The sequence below is a fragment of the Pelobates fuscus genome, chromosome 12 (assembly GCF_036172605.1).
Source record: "Pelobates fuscus isolate aPelFus1 chromosome 12, aPelFus1.pri, whole genome shotgun sequence".
NCBI lineage: Eukaryota > Metazoa > Chordata > Amphibia > Anura > Pelobatidae > Pelobates > Pelobates fuscus.
Genome location: NC_086328.1, coordinates 139,479,891 through 139,497,184, shown reverse-complemented (window position 1 = coordinate 139,497,184; position 17,294 = coordinate 139,479,891). Strand labels below are relative to the sequence as shown.

At 45.4% G+C, this 17,294-nt stretch overlaps 1 protein-coding gene across 2 annotated transcripts in view; it reads right to left on the bottom strand.

Moving 5' to 3' along the window:
- TH (tyrosine hydroxylase) overlaps positions 1-17,294 on the bottom strand; it is a 75,475-nt gene that overhangs the window by 18,184 nt on the left and 39,997 nt on the right. For both annotated transcript variants that reach the window (XM_063438492.1, XM_063438493.1), the window contains 2 exons: positions 6,954-7,089; positions 4,838-4,907 (listed from right to left, as the gene is read on the bottom strand). In XM_063438492.1, the coding sequence (XP_063294562.1) occupies positions 4,838-4,907; positions 6,954-7,089 (206 nt within the window). The remainder of the gene's footprint in view (positions 1-4,837; positions 4,908-6,953; positions 7,090-17,294) is intronic.

Sequence of the window (17,294 nt, the reverse complement as noted above, 5' to 3'; positions counted from 1 at the left end):
TTCACATCTAAAAAGTAATTTCTGAGGGCCTAAAAGTAGATGTAATGCCCTAACAATTGTTGTTATTAAGATGTCTCAAAAAAAGGTCCAAATCTCTAATGTGGTCTATAAAACATCGATAGGATGCAAGTTCATGTACCAAGCATGTCCTTAGAAAACATATATATCTTCCTAGTAAGCCATAAATAAATTGGCATAACATGGTGCTAACTTGCCTATCATTAATCAGCTTTTCTGAATATAAAAAGTGTCCTTAAATCAAAAATAGTTATTTAATTCTTACCATGTGCTCCTTTCTAAATTAAGATTTGGTTAAAAAGTGTTTAACTGCTTCGATATGTTGTGAGATATAATGCTGTATAAAGGACAGACATCACATCTCAGGAGGAAACAACTAGCTTCCCAATTAGTTTCTTCAAATACAAATGTGGGTGTTGTTATTTAGATATGCTGGGTCCTGAATAGCTCAATATCTATGTATTCAGAAATTTGAGATGACACGCAATTTATTTTAGATATGTTGGGCCTATCTGGAGAGTTATTTACAACTTTATCAAACTTAGGTAGGTAGCAAAATAAAGGAATCTCCGGGTTGAGGCCAAATCAATATTTTCCTCCTTTAAAATACCCATTGTTAACTTTTGCTTATATATATTCTTTACAATTCTTTTTAATATGTTCTGTAGGGTTTGTTAAAAGGTAATAAATGGCAACCTACCCCTCCTACACAGAGGAAACAGACCTCAACAATTGAGCAACATTAGATACCCCCACAAGGGAAGACAAAAACCGCACCCTTTTCTTTACCCTAAGATGGAGAGAGAGGAACCTCCCTACACCACCGGCTCATTGACGCCCGAAAGTAACTCCACATGAAACTCACCCGAACTCAACAATCTCGAGGTACCTACCTTACTTTTCCATTTCCAGTTGCATTAGCCCTCCTCTCCCAATAGAGCTCAACCATGCTCACTTTGACACAGCACTCTACAATTATAGGACAGTTACGAAGCCTGACCCTGCCCAACCACAATGGCACTACCCAAGTGAAACCGTAGTTCACGACCTCTACCATCAAGAAACCCTAAAGAGGACGCAGGTCCACCCAGAACTACAACACACAAACTCTGATTAGCCCTAGAATAGAACACGTACACAATTAAGGTCAAAACTACCACTAGGGGACAGGTCCCACCTCGCTCAATACACGCTGCACAATTTGAAACCTGCTTAAAGATTCAGTAATGGAATGCTGTATATACCTGCTGTACTGTCATCAACTGCACGCTCACTGTTGAGCACAGACTGTTATATGTTTTATACTTTGTGATTCACATTGCATTGCCCCATTATGTACTTCTGTTTCTTAGGAGAAAAAAATATCTAAAAATAAAGAATTGGAAAAATTGAAAAAAATGTGTAATAAAATGGTATTATCTAGAAGATATCGTTTATATATTTTTTTGTAAGGACAACTACTCCTCCCCCTTTCTCTGCTGGTTTTATTATATTTAATATTTTGTAAATCTTTGAGGGGCTTATTCTCACTCAGACAGATTCTGTTGCAATGGATTTTGTTTTTATTTCTTTTAATTACCATGGTTTCAGCTGTTTTCATTTCACCTGAAGTCCTACTTCTCAGGAGGAAGCTAAATTTCACTTTTAGATTTGTATGAATGGACGGACTAGGTTCCTTCACTAGTTGCGGAACTACCGCGGTCGCAGAGGTCGAAGCTGTGTATCTGTCTGTCTGTGTGTGTGTAGGGGGGGGCAGCGGGCAGTTTTTGCACCGGGGCCCCGTGGTTTCTAGTTACACCTCTGTCATTCATAGTTGCTTGTTTTCTTAAACACAGATGCCTTTTGAAATGGTTTTAGTCAATAAAGAATTTAAAAACATTTAAACATAAGGTTGGGGCAAATGTAAGGCCTTTTTGAAGGATTTCCACCAGAGCTTTTTCAAGTGGGTGATCAGTTAACTTGTTCCTTTCCCTCTTTTTCCAGCTGTCTGTGTTATTCTACTTCTCCTTCTTCCAAGGATCTTTGATGCATGATTGTGGTTTCTGTAAAAATCTCAAAAGATTTTAGGTGCAGCCCCTCTGAAACAAATTGACCTTGTTCTGTATTTTCCCGACTTTGAAATCGATTCCTAATAGGAATGGCTGGAGGTTTCAAGTTTTTTTCTCTAATTGAGCATCTGTGTGGAATGGTGGTCCAATCTTCATCTCTTTCTCTTTGGGAGACATAATCTAACTACCTCCCTGTAACGTATGGATGTCCTTACCCTTGGAACCTTTCTAGTGGCCGTTTGGTTGCCATCCAGAAAGTTGACTTCCAAACTCATTTGTGTAGTGGGTTTATTTATTTATTTTATTTATTATTGCCATTTATATAGCGCCAACAGATTCCGTAGCGCTTTACAATATTATGAGAGGGGGATTTAACTATAAATAGGACAATTACAAATAAACTTACAGGAACAATAGGTTGAAGAGGACCCTGCTCAAACGAGCTTACATTCTATAGGAGGTGGGGTGTAAAACACATTAGGACAGGAATTTACAATCAAATAAGGTGGGCTGCCCTTTAGGAGAGGGCAAGAGACAGGTATGTGAGGTAAGGGTTAGTCTTGGAGGCCATAAGCTTTCCTAAAGAGATGGGTTTTAAGGCACTTCTTAAAAGATGCAAGACTAGGGGAGAGTCTGATGGCGGTAGGCAGGCTATTCCATAGGAAGGGAGCCGCCCGTGAGAAGTCCTGCAAGCGCGAGTTGGCCGTACGAGTGCGGACAACGGACAGGAGGTGGTCACGGGCAGAACGGAGAGACCGAGAAGGGACATACCTATGGATCTGTGAGGAGATATAAGAGGGGCTAGAGTTGTTCAGTGCTTTATAGGTGTGAGTTAGTACCTTGAATTGACTCCTATAGCATACAGGAAGCCAATGTAAGGACTGGCAGAGGGGTGAGGTGTGAGAGAAACGACTAGAGAGGAAAATCAATCTAGCAGCAGCATTCATTACGGACTGTAAGGGTGCAGTACGGCTATTGGGGAGACCAATCAGGAGAGGGTTACAATAATCCATGCGGGAAATTACTAGAGCATGGACAAGCTCCTTGGTAGTATCTGGTGCGAGAAAGGGGCGGATGCGGGCTATGTTTTTAAGATGGAATCTACAGGATTTGGCAACATGCTGGATGTGAGGCTCAAAGGTGAGACCAGAGTCAAGTATGACGCCAAGACAGCGCGCTTGCAAGGATGGACTGATGTTGGTACCACAAACTTGGAGGGAGAGCGAAAGAGGAGGATCAGTATTAGGAGGAGGAAAGACAAGGAGCTCAGTTTTTGAGAGATTGAGTTTCAGAAAGCGGGAGGACATCCAGTCAGAGATGGAAGAAAGGCAAGCAGTGACACGTTGCAGGACGGCAGGGGAGAGGTCCGGGGAGGAGAGATATAGCTGGGTGTCATCAGCATACAGGTGGTAGTGAAATCCAAAAGAGGTAATAAGTTTGCCAAGAGAGGCAGTATAAAGAGAAAATAGAAGGGGACCAAGGACGGAGCCTTGGGGAACTCCAACTGAGACAGGGCAAGGGGAGGAGGTATCATTAGAAAAGGAGACACTGAATGAGCGTTGGGAGAGATAAGAGGAAAACCATGAGAGGACAGAGTCACAGAGACCAAGCGATTGAAGAGTTTGAAGAAGGAGAGCATGATCAACGGTGTCAAAGGCCGCTGAGAGGTCAAGAAGAATTAGTATGGAGTAGCGGCCTTTGGATTTAGCTGCGATTAGGTCGTTAGTAACTTTGATAAGGGCAGTCTCTGTAGAGTGGAGAGGGCGGAAGCCAGATTGAAGAGGGTCAAGGAGAGAGTTGGAATTGAGGAAATGAGACACACGGGTAAAGACAAGTCTTTCCAGAAGCTTTGAGGAAAAAGGGAGCAGGGATATGGGACGGTAGTTAGAGGGGGTGGATGGGTCGAGGGATGGTTTTTTTAGTATAGGTACTACAGTGGCATGTTTAAGGTCAGCAGGGACGATGCCAGAGGAGAGCGAGCAGTTGAAGATGTGTGTTAGAGAAGGCATGAGACAAGTGGAGAGAGATCTAATAAGGTGAGATGGGACAGGATCGAGCGGGCAAGTGGTGGGGCGAGAGGAGCAAAGAAGAGCAGCCACCTCTTGGTCAGTAGCTGGGGAGAATGTCTGAAGGGTAGGAAAGGCATGATCTATGTGTGATTGAGAAACAGGAAGGCAAGGAGGGGAGAATTCTTTCCTTAGCTGTTCAATCTTGTCAGTGAAGTAACATGCGAAGTTATCAGCAGTAAGGTTAGTTTTGGGGGTGGCCACAGCAGGGCGAAGAAGAGAATTAAAGGTGTGAAAGAGACGCCTGGGGTTGCGGGAACATGAACTAATGAGAGTGGAAAAATAGGACTGTTTGGCAAGGGCAAGGGCTGCACTGTATGAACACAATATGAATCTATAATGGAGAAAGTCTGATTGTGTACGAGACTTCCTCCATGAGCGTTCAGCACAACGGGAGCATCTTTGCAGGTAGCGCGTTGATTTAGTATGCCATGGTTGGGGGCGGGTCCTCCTCGAGGTGCTTGTTTGGAGTGGCGCTGCAGTGTTCAAGGCAGATGTAAGAGGGTTCATTTCTTTTTATAGATTTCATATTAGCAGAATGACCATTATATGTTTACTTTTTATTTTCTCCAGACATTTTTCTGTTCTGTAATATTTCTGTCCTTGGGTATGGACAAAAACACGTTTGGATTCTATACGAGTAAGCATAAAAATAAAAGCACTTTTCTTCATTTTGCACCTTCACACATTGTTAATTTGCATTACCTGAGAGAACTGAGCAAATGTTTTATCAGCCAACATAGGGACATGGCCAAGCAGCTCATGACAGCAATCCCTGCAGAAGAAAAAAAACAAAAATAAGAAATTTAGTGCATGGTTTATTAACGGCTAAGCAGGAGTAAAGAGTCTTAAGTTTACAAACTCCCAGCACACCTTCTTGCTTTCTAGATCTTGGGAAGATAACAGTGGAAGATTTGAAGATTGTACTTTGTTTATCAAGCATGCTTACTGAATGGGAATAGAAAAGTCAAAGCAAGGCGTACCTCGGGTGAGCAGGCAGACTATGGTTTGGCAAATGATATGGATTAAAAATTTTACTAACAAACTCCTGCCTTTGGCCCTGGGATACTGTTGCAGACCTGGGGTAACCCAACTGGTTACGTCCGCTATTAGTAAGTGAAGAGACCCATTTTCCCCTAGTAACTGGACGACACACAGTCCGGGGGTACAACAACAAGCTTTATTGGTCACACTCAGCTTTATACTCTCCCCATGCAAGGGGTGGAACACAAGTAAAAGACAATGTCCCCTCCCAAGGTCCTCCCCCTCCCAGAAGTCCGGAACCCTAGTCGCTTTGTCCCCTGTTCCCGCCAATTCATGTCCCCTCCCTTCTTGTGCGTGTGACAGGAACTCCAGTCCCTTTGTCCCGCCACCCAAATACAGGGTTTCCGTTCTACCCAGGATTCTCGGTACCTGGGAGTCCCAGCACGGGAAAAATTCCTGCCTCCTGGGCTCCCAGACACAAAAAGCCAGCCAAACCGTCATTGTCCCTACAGAATGTCCCCACCAATCTCAGGGACCCCCAAAATGGTAACTGGCATGAACACCCACCGCTCACAGGATCCCAGGGTGATCCTAAGTAAGGTAAGCGTCTCCTTTTAGGATACGAATGCTCTCCCTGGCTGGCGTTCGGCTATACGAACGGCGGCCACCCAGGGAAGTACTCATTAATTACTCTCCTTGTGGTTTCACACTTATGTTGCAAGTTGTCAATGTTCTAATTGATTGGTTCCAACACTCCAAGGGGCACTGGGAAGGTCCTCGTTTGGGAGCCGAACGAGGTGGGAAGCAATCTGCAAATGGTCCCCCTGGAAGGCGTTCGTCTAACGAATGGGCTGCCACACGACCAGGCTTCCCTTGCGGTTTGTGTTTTTTACACCTCGTTAGTGAGGTGTGAACATTCTAACTAAACATTTTAAATGGGGGTATTGGGGTGGTCCCCGTTCTGGAGACGAATGACCTGCATTCGTCCGCGGTCTCCTGAACAAAGAGCAGGTAAAACACACAAGTAATCACGAATACATGAGCAAATACACTACCACACTTCATGGTTTAGCGGTGATCCCGCTACAAATACTCATTGTCTACATGGATATAACGGAGAATCGCCCTGCCTTGTATCTCGAAAGTGGATTTCAATTTGAAAGCATAAAGCATTTAGCATTGGCAGTGTTGTTTAAATCCAGATATGGCTCACAGCTCTGGACCAGATAAGAAGGTCAGTATTCCATATGAAGTATGGAAATATGGACTTGGTTAGTAACCGGTCCTCCTTTCATGTGAAGGTAGAGGATGGAGTAAGAGCATTCATTGGCCTTGTTACTTTCACTACTCACCGAGCCCTACATTTTCTTTTTTGTTTGTTTTTCCAGTGAGAACAATCTGATCAAGCCGTCTCTGGTTATTATACAAGATCCTCTAGAAGCAGCAATTTGTGCTGTGCATTTGGGTTGCCATCACCCATTAATCTTCTCAATAGCAGAGCTATTAAATGCTACTTAGAAGAAATATAATGAACAGAGAAAGCTCTGGTCTTTGAGAGGAAAGTTAAACCCTGCACCCCAGGTGTTTAATAATATATGCTGCAAAGTAAACTGAACAAAATAGGGTAAATATGAGCATCTGAAAATTAATATTAGTGGAGATTTAATTTAAAAATCAATGTAAGCGGATATATAAAACCTTTTTCATATTGCAGCATTGCCTACAGCATTTTATACACATTGTCACATTGTCCACAGCAACAAATGTAATGTAAATGGCAAGACGACCAGTTCTCCATCAATGATCAGTGCTCCTTACATGCACACATACTACTTACGGCTCAGGGGAGTGCATGGGTGAAGAAGCGTGTCGGATGTACTGAGTGCACTGGAAAACACGAAAAGCCAAACTGGAGAGGAAATCCCTTGCGGATAGAAGACCAGCCACAGGACGCACTTGGAACCCTGTTCTCTCTGCAAAAAAAAAAAAAAAAACATTTGTTAAAATGTTTAGAGAAATATATATTAAATGATTACTCCAAGCATGGTGAAGTGGTCATGGTGCCTGTAGTCAGTAATGTGCTATGAAATATTGCACATAGAAAGCAGGTCCAGGCACTCAAGGTTTCTTCAAAAAGGCAGATTTATTGAAAACTGAATGTGCAATGTTTTGGCCTTCACAGGGGCCTTTGTTGACCTACTTTCTACTAATATCTACTAAATTTGCCAAACCGGTCTTTGATGCACCTGGTTTTCACTGTGAGAGTGCGGTATCCTTTATCTTTGAAGCAGCACATATAAAGTTTAACCTTTCTCCTGCCAGAGGTGTAACTCAACCTCCAGAATCTATATCGAGCCCGGAACCAGAGAACTAGGCTGACCAATGTCATTCCTGTGAATATTTACAGGCAGCCAATGACACCCCTATTCCCATGCTGCCCATATACTCAGCTAGACCATCCTGACATCCCTCCCCCTTCAGCAACCTCCAGCATCTATATCGAGATGGGGTAGCCATCTTTAAGTCCTCTTTGGCACGACTCATGAAACCAAATACTGTGCAGGTAATCAAGACCAAGCCCGTCCGGCAAAACGTATATCCTTACTATAGTCGACTATGCGTGGCAGAAGTCCAGTTTTTAGGCCACCGGATGGGGTGTGCGAAACAGAAACCCAAACCAGCAAAGGTTGAGGCCGTAGCTCAGTCGCCCCTCTCCCCGTACCAAAACCCAGATTCTAGGTTTCGCAGCAACGGCCAGCGACTATTGGACGTTTGTCCCAAACTATATCGCCCTGACCAATGTCTCACTGACCTGAACAAAAATGTATTTACACCACCAAGTAGTATGGGCTCCAGAGTGTGAGCAGGCATTCCTGCAACTCAAACACTCCCTTGTCAACAACCCTGTCCTAGCTGCTCCCAATCCATATAAACGATTTCTTGTTCACACAGACGCGTCAATGTTTGAGTTGGGATCAGTAGTGAGTCAGGTTGGAGAAGATGGCAGAGAGCATCCCACAGCTTTTTTAAGCAGGAAACTTCTACCCAGGGAGGTGAGCTACGCTACCATCAAAAAGAAATGCCTGGCGGTGGTGTGGGCCTTAATGAAACTCACCCTGCTCTACTCCGACCTCTGTTCCACCACGGACGACTGGGGAAACCTACACTACACTGACAAATGGGAATATGACTTAGGCGAAACCCTAGATGGTATCGACTAGCAAGTCATCTGGGAGGCAAACTCAAAAACCTCTATTTGCGTCACGATGCAAGAACAATCCTACAAGACCATGTTTTGGTGGTACACCACCTCCGTCCAATTATATCACATGAAAAAGACACCCACAGACCTCTGCTGGCGACACTGTGGAGCCAAGGGGACATACATACACATGTGGTGGTCTTGCCCCAGTGTGACATTGTTCTGGGGAGACATCCAAACACTGGCATCCCAGATACTATAAACCGATCAAACTAAACCCATGGGCATTCCTGTTGTCAAAACCCTTTGACAACTGGTCTAAACCAGAACAATTATCGTTTAATAAATTCACCCCAGCAGCCAGGCGGGCTTTAGCCCAAACCTGGCTTCGACCCACCACACCCCCCATAACCACAGTACTCCCCAAAATGAAAGAATGCCACATTATGGACAAAATGACTGCCCAAATACGTGGCTCCATGAAGACATTCTCCAAGACGTGGGAACCCTGGGAAAACTATATTGACAAACAAACAGGACAATATACCCGAAGGACGACCCACTAGACGACACACCGACCAAAAACCATGAACTTCTTTTCAAGCTACAGAAACACAACAATGTTAGCCTCACGAAACTACTGTTAATTATTGTTACTTGTGTTACATGTTGACAAAAAAACAACCTTTGACAGACAGTGAACATGCCACATGTTAAAGTATGACATTCCATGTACATATCTGAACCATACTCTGTCCTTTGCACAAGCTTACACACAGTGGATTATGTTTTTGCTATGTCCACTCAACTACAAATCCGACAGACTGAACATGCTCAAAACGGATTGTTGTAATAATATATGCATCTAACCTACCCATCTCCAATTCTGTAAAGTATTGCTTATAACACAACTTGCGGATTATGTTTCTGCTATGTCCGTTCAACTAAACATCCGACAGACTGTGAACATGCTCAAAACGTAATGTTGTTAAAATATATGCATCTAGCCATCCCTTCTCCAATTCTGTAAAGTATGGCTTATAACACACCTTATGGAAAACGGTTTCTGCGTAAGCCACTACATGCAATGCAATTTTACTCTCTGTCAATGCAAAAATAAATAATAAAAAAAAATAAAAAAAAGATAACCCCGCGAACAGCCAGGAAATTTGTACTGCTGCGTCCATACAGTTATGAGAATTGCGTTCGGGAGACATGAACTACCGAACAGTGGGAGCATTATCTCCCTAACAGCCAGGGAGTATTCGTCGGCATTCGGAAGATGACGGGTCGTTGTCTTGTTTTCTGTGGAACTATTTTGGGACATCACTTCGTGGCCGACTGGAATCGCCATTCTAATGAAGTTTTGATCAAACTACGGAGTGCTATTTCTACAAAGGAGGCGCTCAGACTCAAGCTATTCAGTGATATGACTTTTGTGGGGTTCCTGTATGATTATGGGGTATTTTTGGGGTGATTTATGATATTTTGTGTTAGTTCCTGTAACTGAGAGATATCTTGAGCTATCTTATTTAGAGCTCAACTATCTCTCAGAAACAGCGAATCTTGGGGAAAAAACCTGTGCAATGTTGCTATGTAGAACCCATGCCAGGGGTTCGTGCATAAAAGCTGTGTGTGGCCAAATAAAGATCAGCTGACTCCCAGAACTATGTGTCATCTACTTGCTGGGGGGGAGGGGGGAGAGGGAAAGGTCTTGGATTATTACAGCGTTTCTTTCATCTTCGAGGAAGGAATAGCGGAGATACCTACAGATAGTTTCTTTATTTGTAATTACACTGCCAAAAAAAGAAAAAGTACATCAAGCTATTAGGAAATACTGGCATATTTTACAGGATGATCCAATTTAAAAAAAAAAACCTCCTACCAATACAACTTCAAATTGTATATAGGGGATGTAAGAATTTTAGTAAGTAGCAGTATGAGGGATCAACCAAAGTTTTTTTTTTTTAAATAATAGTAAGGTTTTTTTCTGATGTGGGGGATGCTTAGCATGTAGGGAAACAAAACGTTAAAAGAGACGTAATCATTATTAAAGAATATACGGAAAAAGATTTCAACATTAAAGACCAACTTACATGTTTACAATTTATATTTTAAAATGTCCTTGTGGTTTATTGTATGTTGGGAGAACTACTAGATGCCGCCACACCAGGATCTCTGAACACATTAGGAATATTGTGGTGGCCACCCTGTCCCTGAGAGGAAGAGGGATCTCACCGCCAAGGATGTTCTTTTCCAAAGCACGATAATCCAAACACGGTATAGCTGGTATAGCTGTTCCCTACAAACATGAGATGAGCCTATGTTGAAGGTAAGCAGGAACTGATTTATTGGAAGCCAAAACTGGCCTTATATGCAAGTTCCCATGCAAGGGGTTTCTGATTACATATTCCAGGGGCATTTCCCACTGGACCTGAGAGGGGATTACAGTAAAAGCACAGAAATAATTACATTAGCTCTCAGGTCCAGGACATGCATAACAAAAACACCCTAAAATACATACTTAACATGTAGGTACCCCCTCAAGTCCTATATCCCTGCATAGCCTGGATCTGAGCGCACAACATTTCCGAAAAGCGCTCACTTCCCACCAACGCAGCAGAAATACCACCGGGGTATAGTTTAGAGCGACCGCGCCTGCCCAAAAGAGCTCCATAGATTCAGGCTGTGCGGTTGATCTCTTTCGGGAGTACCAAATACAATAAAAGCACAAATATAACAGTTCATGCGTACACTGGTCGTGTGCCCCTCATTCGGGAGTATGGTTCCAACAAACGCCACTCTTCCCAGACGAATAGAACCGAACGTGTGTGGATATGGAAGTTCCAGCACTGCTCGCACCATCGAGAATCCAATTATAGTTCCATGCACTCGAAGACCAAACGCCGCTGTACGTCGATAAAGATGGCCACCGCCACGTATTTGTACATAAGAATGGCGACCACCCAGCCGACCGCTTAGTAAGTTGTAATAATTGCGGTTACCGAGGTGAGAACAAGGGTCCATGAGCAACAACACAACTCCTCTGGGTGGTCTGGCCGTGCGGTAGTTTGTTCGGTATGCGAACTGCATGGGTCCCAGGTGTTCAGTGAATGTCCCATCTGCGCCAGTGTGGTTAGTGTCAGGGCTCTGCAGGCAGCTGTGAGGGGAGGCTGCAATCCTCTCGCAGCACTCACCCTCCGTCCGTCGCCGCCCGCGGTCCCCTCTCCCCTTACCTGTCAGCGAGCGGCGTCCTCTCCTCTTGACACGCCGCTCGCGTCCTCCTCTCCTCCTCCCAGCAGCAACATGTATAACGCTGCACGCTGGGAGCCGGCACTTATATCTGAGCGCCGGGGTCACTCACGTGACCCGGCATTAAAGCTACAGCACAATAATCACAGTGGGAGGTATAGATCCCCCACGTGTGATTGTTAATTCTGATTGGAAGTTATCCAATCAGAATTAAGCTCAGGATTTAAATACTTACCTTTCCTGTCTCTCAGTGCCCTGTTGTGGTCTTTGATACCTGAATTGCTTTTTGCTCGTGTGTCTCTCTGGTTACCGTATATTTGGCTTGTTATTCAGATTCTCCTGCTTTCTCCATTCCTTTGACCTCGGCTTGTTTCTCGTTCTCCTGTTTTCTGGCTCCCATTACTTGGCTTGTCTCCTGACTATTCTTAGTGTGCTTAGCCCGGCCATTCTAAGGAACGGTACTGCACCCTTTACTATCGGTGACCTGTTAGCGTGTTAGGTTCCCCGAATCGTGACAGTTAGGGTAGTTCTCCTCCTCTCCCGGTATCTCCGGCTGCTGTTGGAGTAGAAGGCCAGTTGCCTCCCCTCCCTAGGACGCTGGTTGCTGTACGGTGGAGGCCCGGGATCTACCATCACCTCCTCCCGGAACTCAGGCCGCCGCTGGGGAGAGAGACCAGTTGTCTCCTCTCCCTGTGAGATGCACTGCTGCTGGGGATATGGGCCGGGTACCCAGCATCCCTGTATGGCCGGTGGAGAGACCTCGGTCCCATCTCCACCTGCCATCTGTGGGTCTTCCCAGGACCGTTCTATAAGGTTGCTCACCTCTGGGGCTGGTTGGACAGAAGAGGGTACGGTGTCCAGGTAATCCTCTGGGCTGAGGGACGGTGGTTGGTCTAAGTTGAACAGTTGATGGTAACCCTGTTCTAGCTCCCATTCAATTGTGATCAGGCAGATGATATCTGGTTCTAGTCCAGTAGCATCAGGGAGCTCCAGTGTATCCAATCGCCATCCCCTGATGTCCCAATACCGGGACTCCTCGGTGCTGCCAAAGTCACTGTCCTCCTCCAATGCCTCCCATAACAGACCAGGGCCATCGTAGTCACTGCCCTCTGGCCTCTCACTCCAGAGGTGCCCGCCATTCAGGGGCACCTCTGGACCGAGTACCACCGTAGCGCCCGGTAAGCCTCATCTAGCCACAGTTCTTTTCTGATTAACCTCTGTAGTTCCAGCACCCACTCGCTCCGGGGCAGACACCCTAGGAAGGGCATCCGAAGCGCCGCTTGTTTCTGACTGCACTGTGCTTCGCTTGGGAGATTCTCTCCCCATGGACCTCGTGTCCACTCCAAGGCCTCCTGCCAGAGCTCTCGCCGTATCCCATCTCTCCAGGCCAGCTTATACTCGGCTGAAATAGGGCCACACTCCTGGGCCAAGGCATTTTGTAGTCTCCATAGGAACTCCTCCTCGTAGGGTGACGCTACCCGGGGGCTAGCTTGCTCCATCCCTTTGAGTTCCTCTGAAACCAGAGGCGCTGCAAAAGTGTTAGCATTGCCCTCAATTTTTAAATCCGTAACTCCACACTTTACCGGTGTCTCCGAGCTGCTGGTCCTCGCACTAGGATGCCATCCCACCGCTGCCACCAAATGTGACAGACAGCTGGCACTCCGACTGAGTACCTCCACCAATCAATGCTCCTAGTGCTCGCTGAGGACTCCAAACACTCCATCCGACACCATCAGCACTGCAGACCCCACTTCCAGCGATGCAGCTGCGCCGGAGTCTCGCCGTCTCCACCCACCCTGGACCCAAGGCCAGGATCCAGCTCCCAGTGGGTGAACCTCTCTTTCCCCAGAGAGCGTAACAATAACAGAACAGCTCTTACAAGAGCTCAGTGATCATAACAAGAGAGTATGACCAGCATAGCAATCCCTTGTAGCAGATTCCCCCAATAAGAGACAGGACTCAGATTGAGGGTGAAGAAGAACTGAGGTTTAATGACACACACTCTGCTTTTATGCAATTCTCCCATGTAATGGAGACGCCCACAAACAATTATGAATTACCCAATCACACACTGGTTACATCCCACGCATCCTTCCCTTAGCCTGAGAGGTAACCCAATTATCCGTACAGTTTAAAACATACTTTTTACCCAACTTTCATAACTCTAAAACTATACATCCAATATTATTAATCAGCACATTTCAAATACAGACATACCCAAAAATCATTTGAATCTGTTCAGCCGTTCGGGAGATATATATATATGTCACCTTTGACCGACCACAAGCACATTTTCATGCCCAAAAAGAGTTCCATAGAGTTGGGCTGTGCGGTCGGTCAATTTCACACAGAAAAATGTCTAAGTCCCATTTGAATGCACGAACGAGGTACGTGCAAATAGCCCAGTCTAACAGTGTGTTCGAATTGTCGAACGCACTTCGATTCCAGCTGAAGCGTCGAAGATCCTGAGAAGGTAAGGGTCAGCGATGTTCGCGCAAATGCGTAGCCGATTTTAATTCCACAGTGGCACGCACCGCTGACCGCGTTTGACTAAATTAAAATAGCCACCGCCACGTGTTCGGTTTTCGAATGGCGGTCACTTCGACTACTTCGGCACTTCGACTGCATCCGAAGTGCCAGTTTAAAAGTACAAATCCTTTCTCTGGGAGTTAACGGGCTAGCAACAGCACAACACAAATCCATTATGCCCAAATCTTGTATTTAAAGGGCCAAACCTCCCAGGGACCATAATCACATGGCAAGAGGCTGGCAAGTAGACCTCTCCAGGCACAAGTGGCGATGTTAATTTCGCCACAACTTGGAATCTTGAAATCTTGAAATCCAGAACATTGTCCACACATGTCACCAGTGCAGCAAAGGGCGTCCTCACGTCAGCCCGTCACCACCTGTCCTATCCAGTCCCAGGTTTACACTTACTAATATTGGCCAAGTATGCTTCAATTCTACCAACAATATAGTGAAACAAAATGTCTTGTTATTGTTCTTTATTGTCATATTCTTAGGAATCCAACATAAATTGCTCTCTGTGTTAAGTAAGCTATATAGAAATAGTACAGACGTCCTATTTTTGCATCAAATTTGGTCCAAAAATACGGATTGGCATGATTTCCTGACATTCCATGTATTTACTAAATGCTAGGACAACAACAAATTAAACCAAACCGTGTGGAACTTGTGCCGAATAATACTAGAACCAAATAATACCAGAACCAAAATAATACCAGAACCAAATGTAACAGATCGCCTGGCCCCCCGATTGGGTACCTCCATTTGACGGGTGCTCCTAGTGCTACCCGAGGGCTCCAAGCACTCCACTAGACACCATAAGCACCGCAGACCCCGTGAACAGCGGCATGCTTGGTTGGGTTCTTGCCATCTTCCACCCACTCTGGACCCAAGACCAGGATCCAGCTACCAGTAGGCAGACCTCTTAGTCCAGAGAGCAGGAACAGGAACAAGCTCCTACAAGAGCTTTGTGATTATACTCTGGGGAGTATGGTTCTCCAATCCTCCAAACATGAGCCAAGACTTCATGAAGTATAGAACAAGTCTAAAGGTTTATTGAACAGCTTAAGTTTTTATACAGTTTTTCTCCACAAGGTTGACGCCCAGGTGGACCTTGTGGGGCACAGAATTAACAAAATCAGAGTCTTACATGCAGATACTCCCCTACAATGTACACAATTCCTCCCCTCTGCCTGTGATCAGTGGTGTATCCTGGTTTTGTGCTGCCCTAGGCATCACAAAACTCAGGCACCCCATACCCCCTGCCCCACCTTCTAAATACACATACACACTGACTGACAGACACACACATTCACTGACAGACACACATACACTAGCTAACAGACATACATACTCACTGACAGACACACATACACACTAACAGACACACACACTCACCCTAACAGACATGCATACACACTAACTGACACACACCCACTAACAGACACACACATAGTAACACACTCACTGACACACACACACACACACACTAACAGACACACATAGTAACACACTAACAGACACACACACTCTCTAACAGACACACACACTAACGCACTCTCTAATAGACACACACACATAGTAACACACTCACTGACAGACACACACGCACACTGACACACACATAGTAACACACTCACTAACAGACACACACACTCTCTAACAGACACACACACTCTCTAACAGACACACACACTAACACACTCTCTAACAGACAAACACATAGTAACACAGTAACTAATAGACACACACACTAAAAGACAAACACATAGTAAGACACTCCCTAACAGACACACACACTAAAAGAACCAAACACACACTCACTAACAGACACACACACACTAACACACTCTCTAACAGACAAAAACATAGTAACACAGTAACTAATAGACACACACACTAAAAGACAAATACATAGTAAGACACTCCCTAACAGACACACACACTAAAAGAACCAAACACACACTCACTAACAGACACACACACACTAACACACAAAAACACTCACATTTAAAAAAAAATTCAATCCCCCCCAGCCTCCCTACCTTTGGGAGTGCTGGGGTGGATTCTCGTTTTCCCAGGGGTCCAGTGGGGCTGCTGGGCTGCTGGGCGCCCGGCCAGTTAGTGCAGTCGGCGAGGGAGCACTAATCCTCCTGTTCAGCTCCCACACGCGCCGTGTAGTAATGCTGGAGCCGGAATGATGTTATGCTCCGGCATCACTGCGGTGCACGCGAGGGAGCTGAACAGGAGGATTAGTGCTCCCTCGTCGCCCGCCCGGAAAGCTCTGCCGCTGCCAGCCTGGGGGGCTCTGAGGTGGCCAGTCGGCCAGCTCCTGGGTTTCCCAGGACAAGAGGCTGGCAAGGCAGGGCGATTGGAGGCGGCTTTTCTTGCCTCGCAAATGCCTTACTTGCCTCGGGGAAAATATGCCCCTGCCTGTGATACAATTAACAAAGACAATGGGCTAACTCAATTAACTCTAAACAGAAAAAAACTTACATTTTTACAAACCCCGAAAAGTACACCAAAATACAACATATCCCCACATCCCCTGATAGCTCCGATCTGGGTGAACAACATATCCAAAAATCACCCAGATCGGTTCAGGGGTTCAGGAATTTCCTGGAAGTCTTATTTTTGCCCCACCGTGCACATGGTCCCATGCCCAAAACAGTTCCATACACTCAACGGCAAAACACTGCTGGACAATTTAAGATGGCCGCCGCCACATTTTGGAATCTGTTCCAGTTAAAAGTCCAAGGGGCAGAAACAGTACTTTTGAACATGGGTTATCACAGGGCCCATAGTCCCAGGGTAGGAGACGGGCAAACAGGCCCCTCCAAAAACCAGTGGTGAAGTGGATTTCGTCACACCAAATAATACCAGAGCTGAAATAATACCAGAACCTTACTGAGCGTGCCACCAGCCTTATGGAGAATGCAATGGCTACATTATTATCAATAAGACCAGGCACTAGTCTAATGGTTCCCAACTCAATCCTTAATTACTCCAAGATTTCCCAGTTCTGTTCCTAGTAGGGATGCACCCAGACCAATATCTCAATGAAGTAATCTGGGTGCGATGTCCGGCCCCCTTAGTCCTGCAAAAGGAAATGTTTACAAGGTTAAGTCCACCTATAGTGGCTGCCCTCACCCTCCTCCACTCACAGAAACAGAGCCCAGGGCTCAAAGAGGGGTCCCA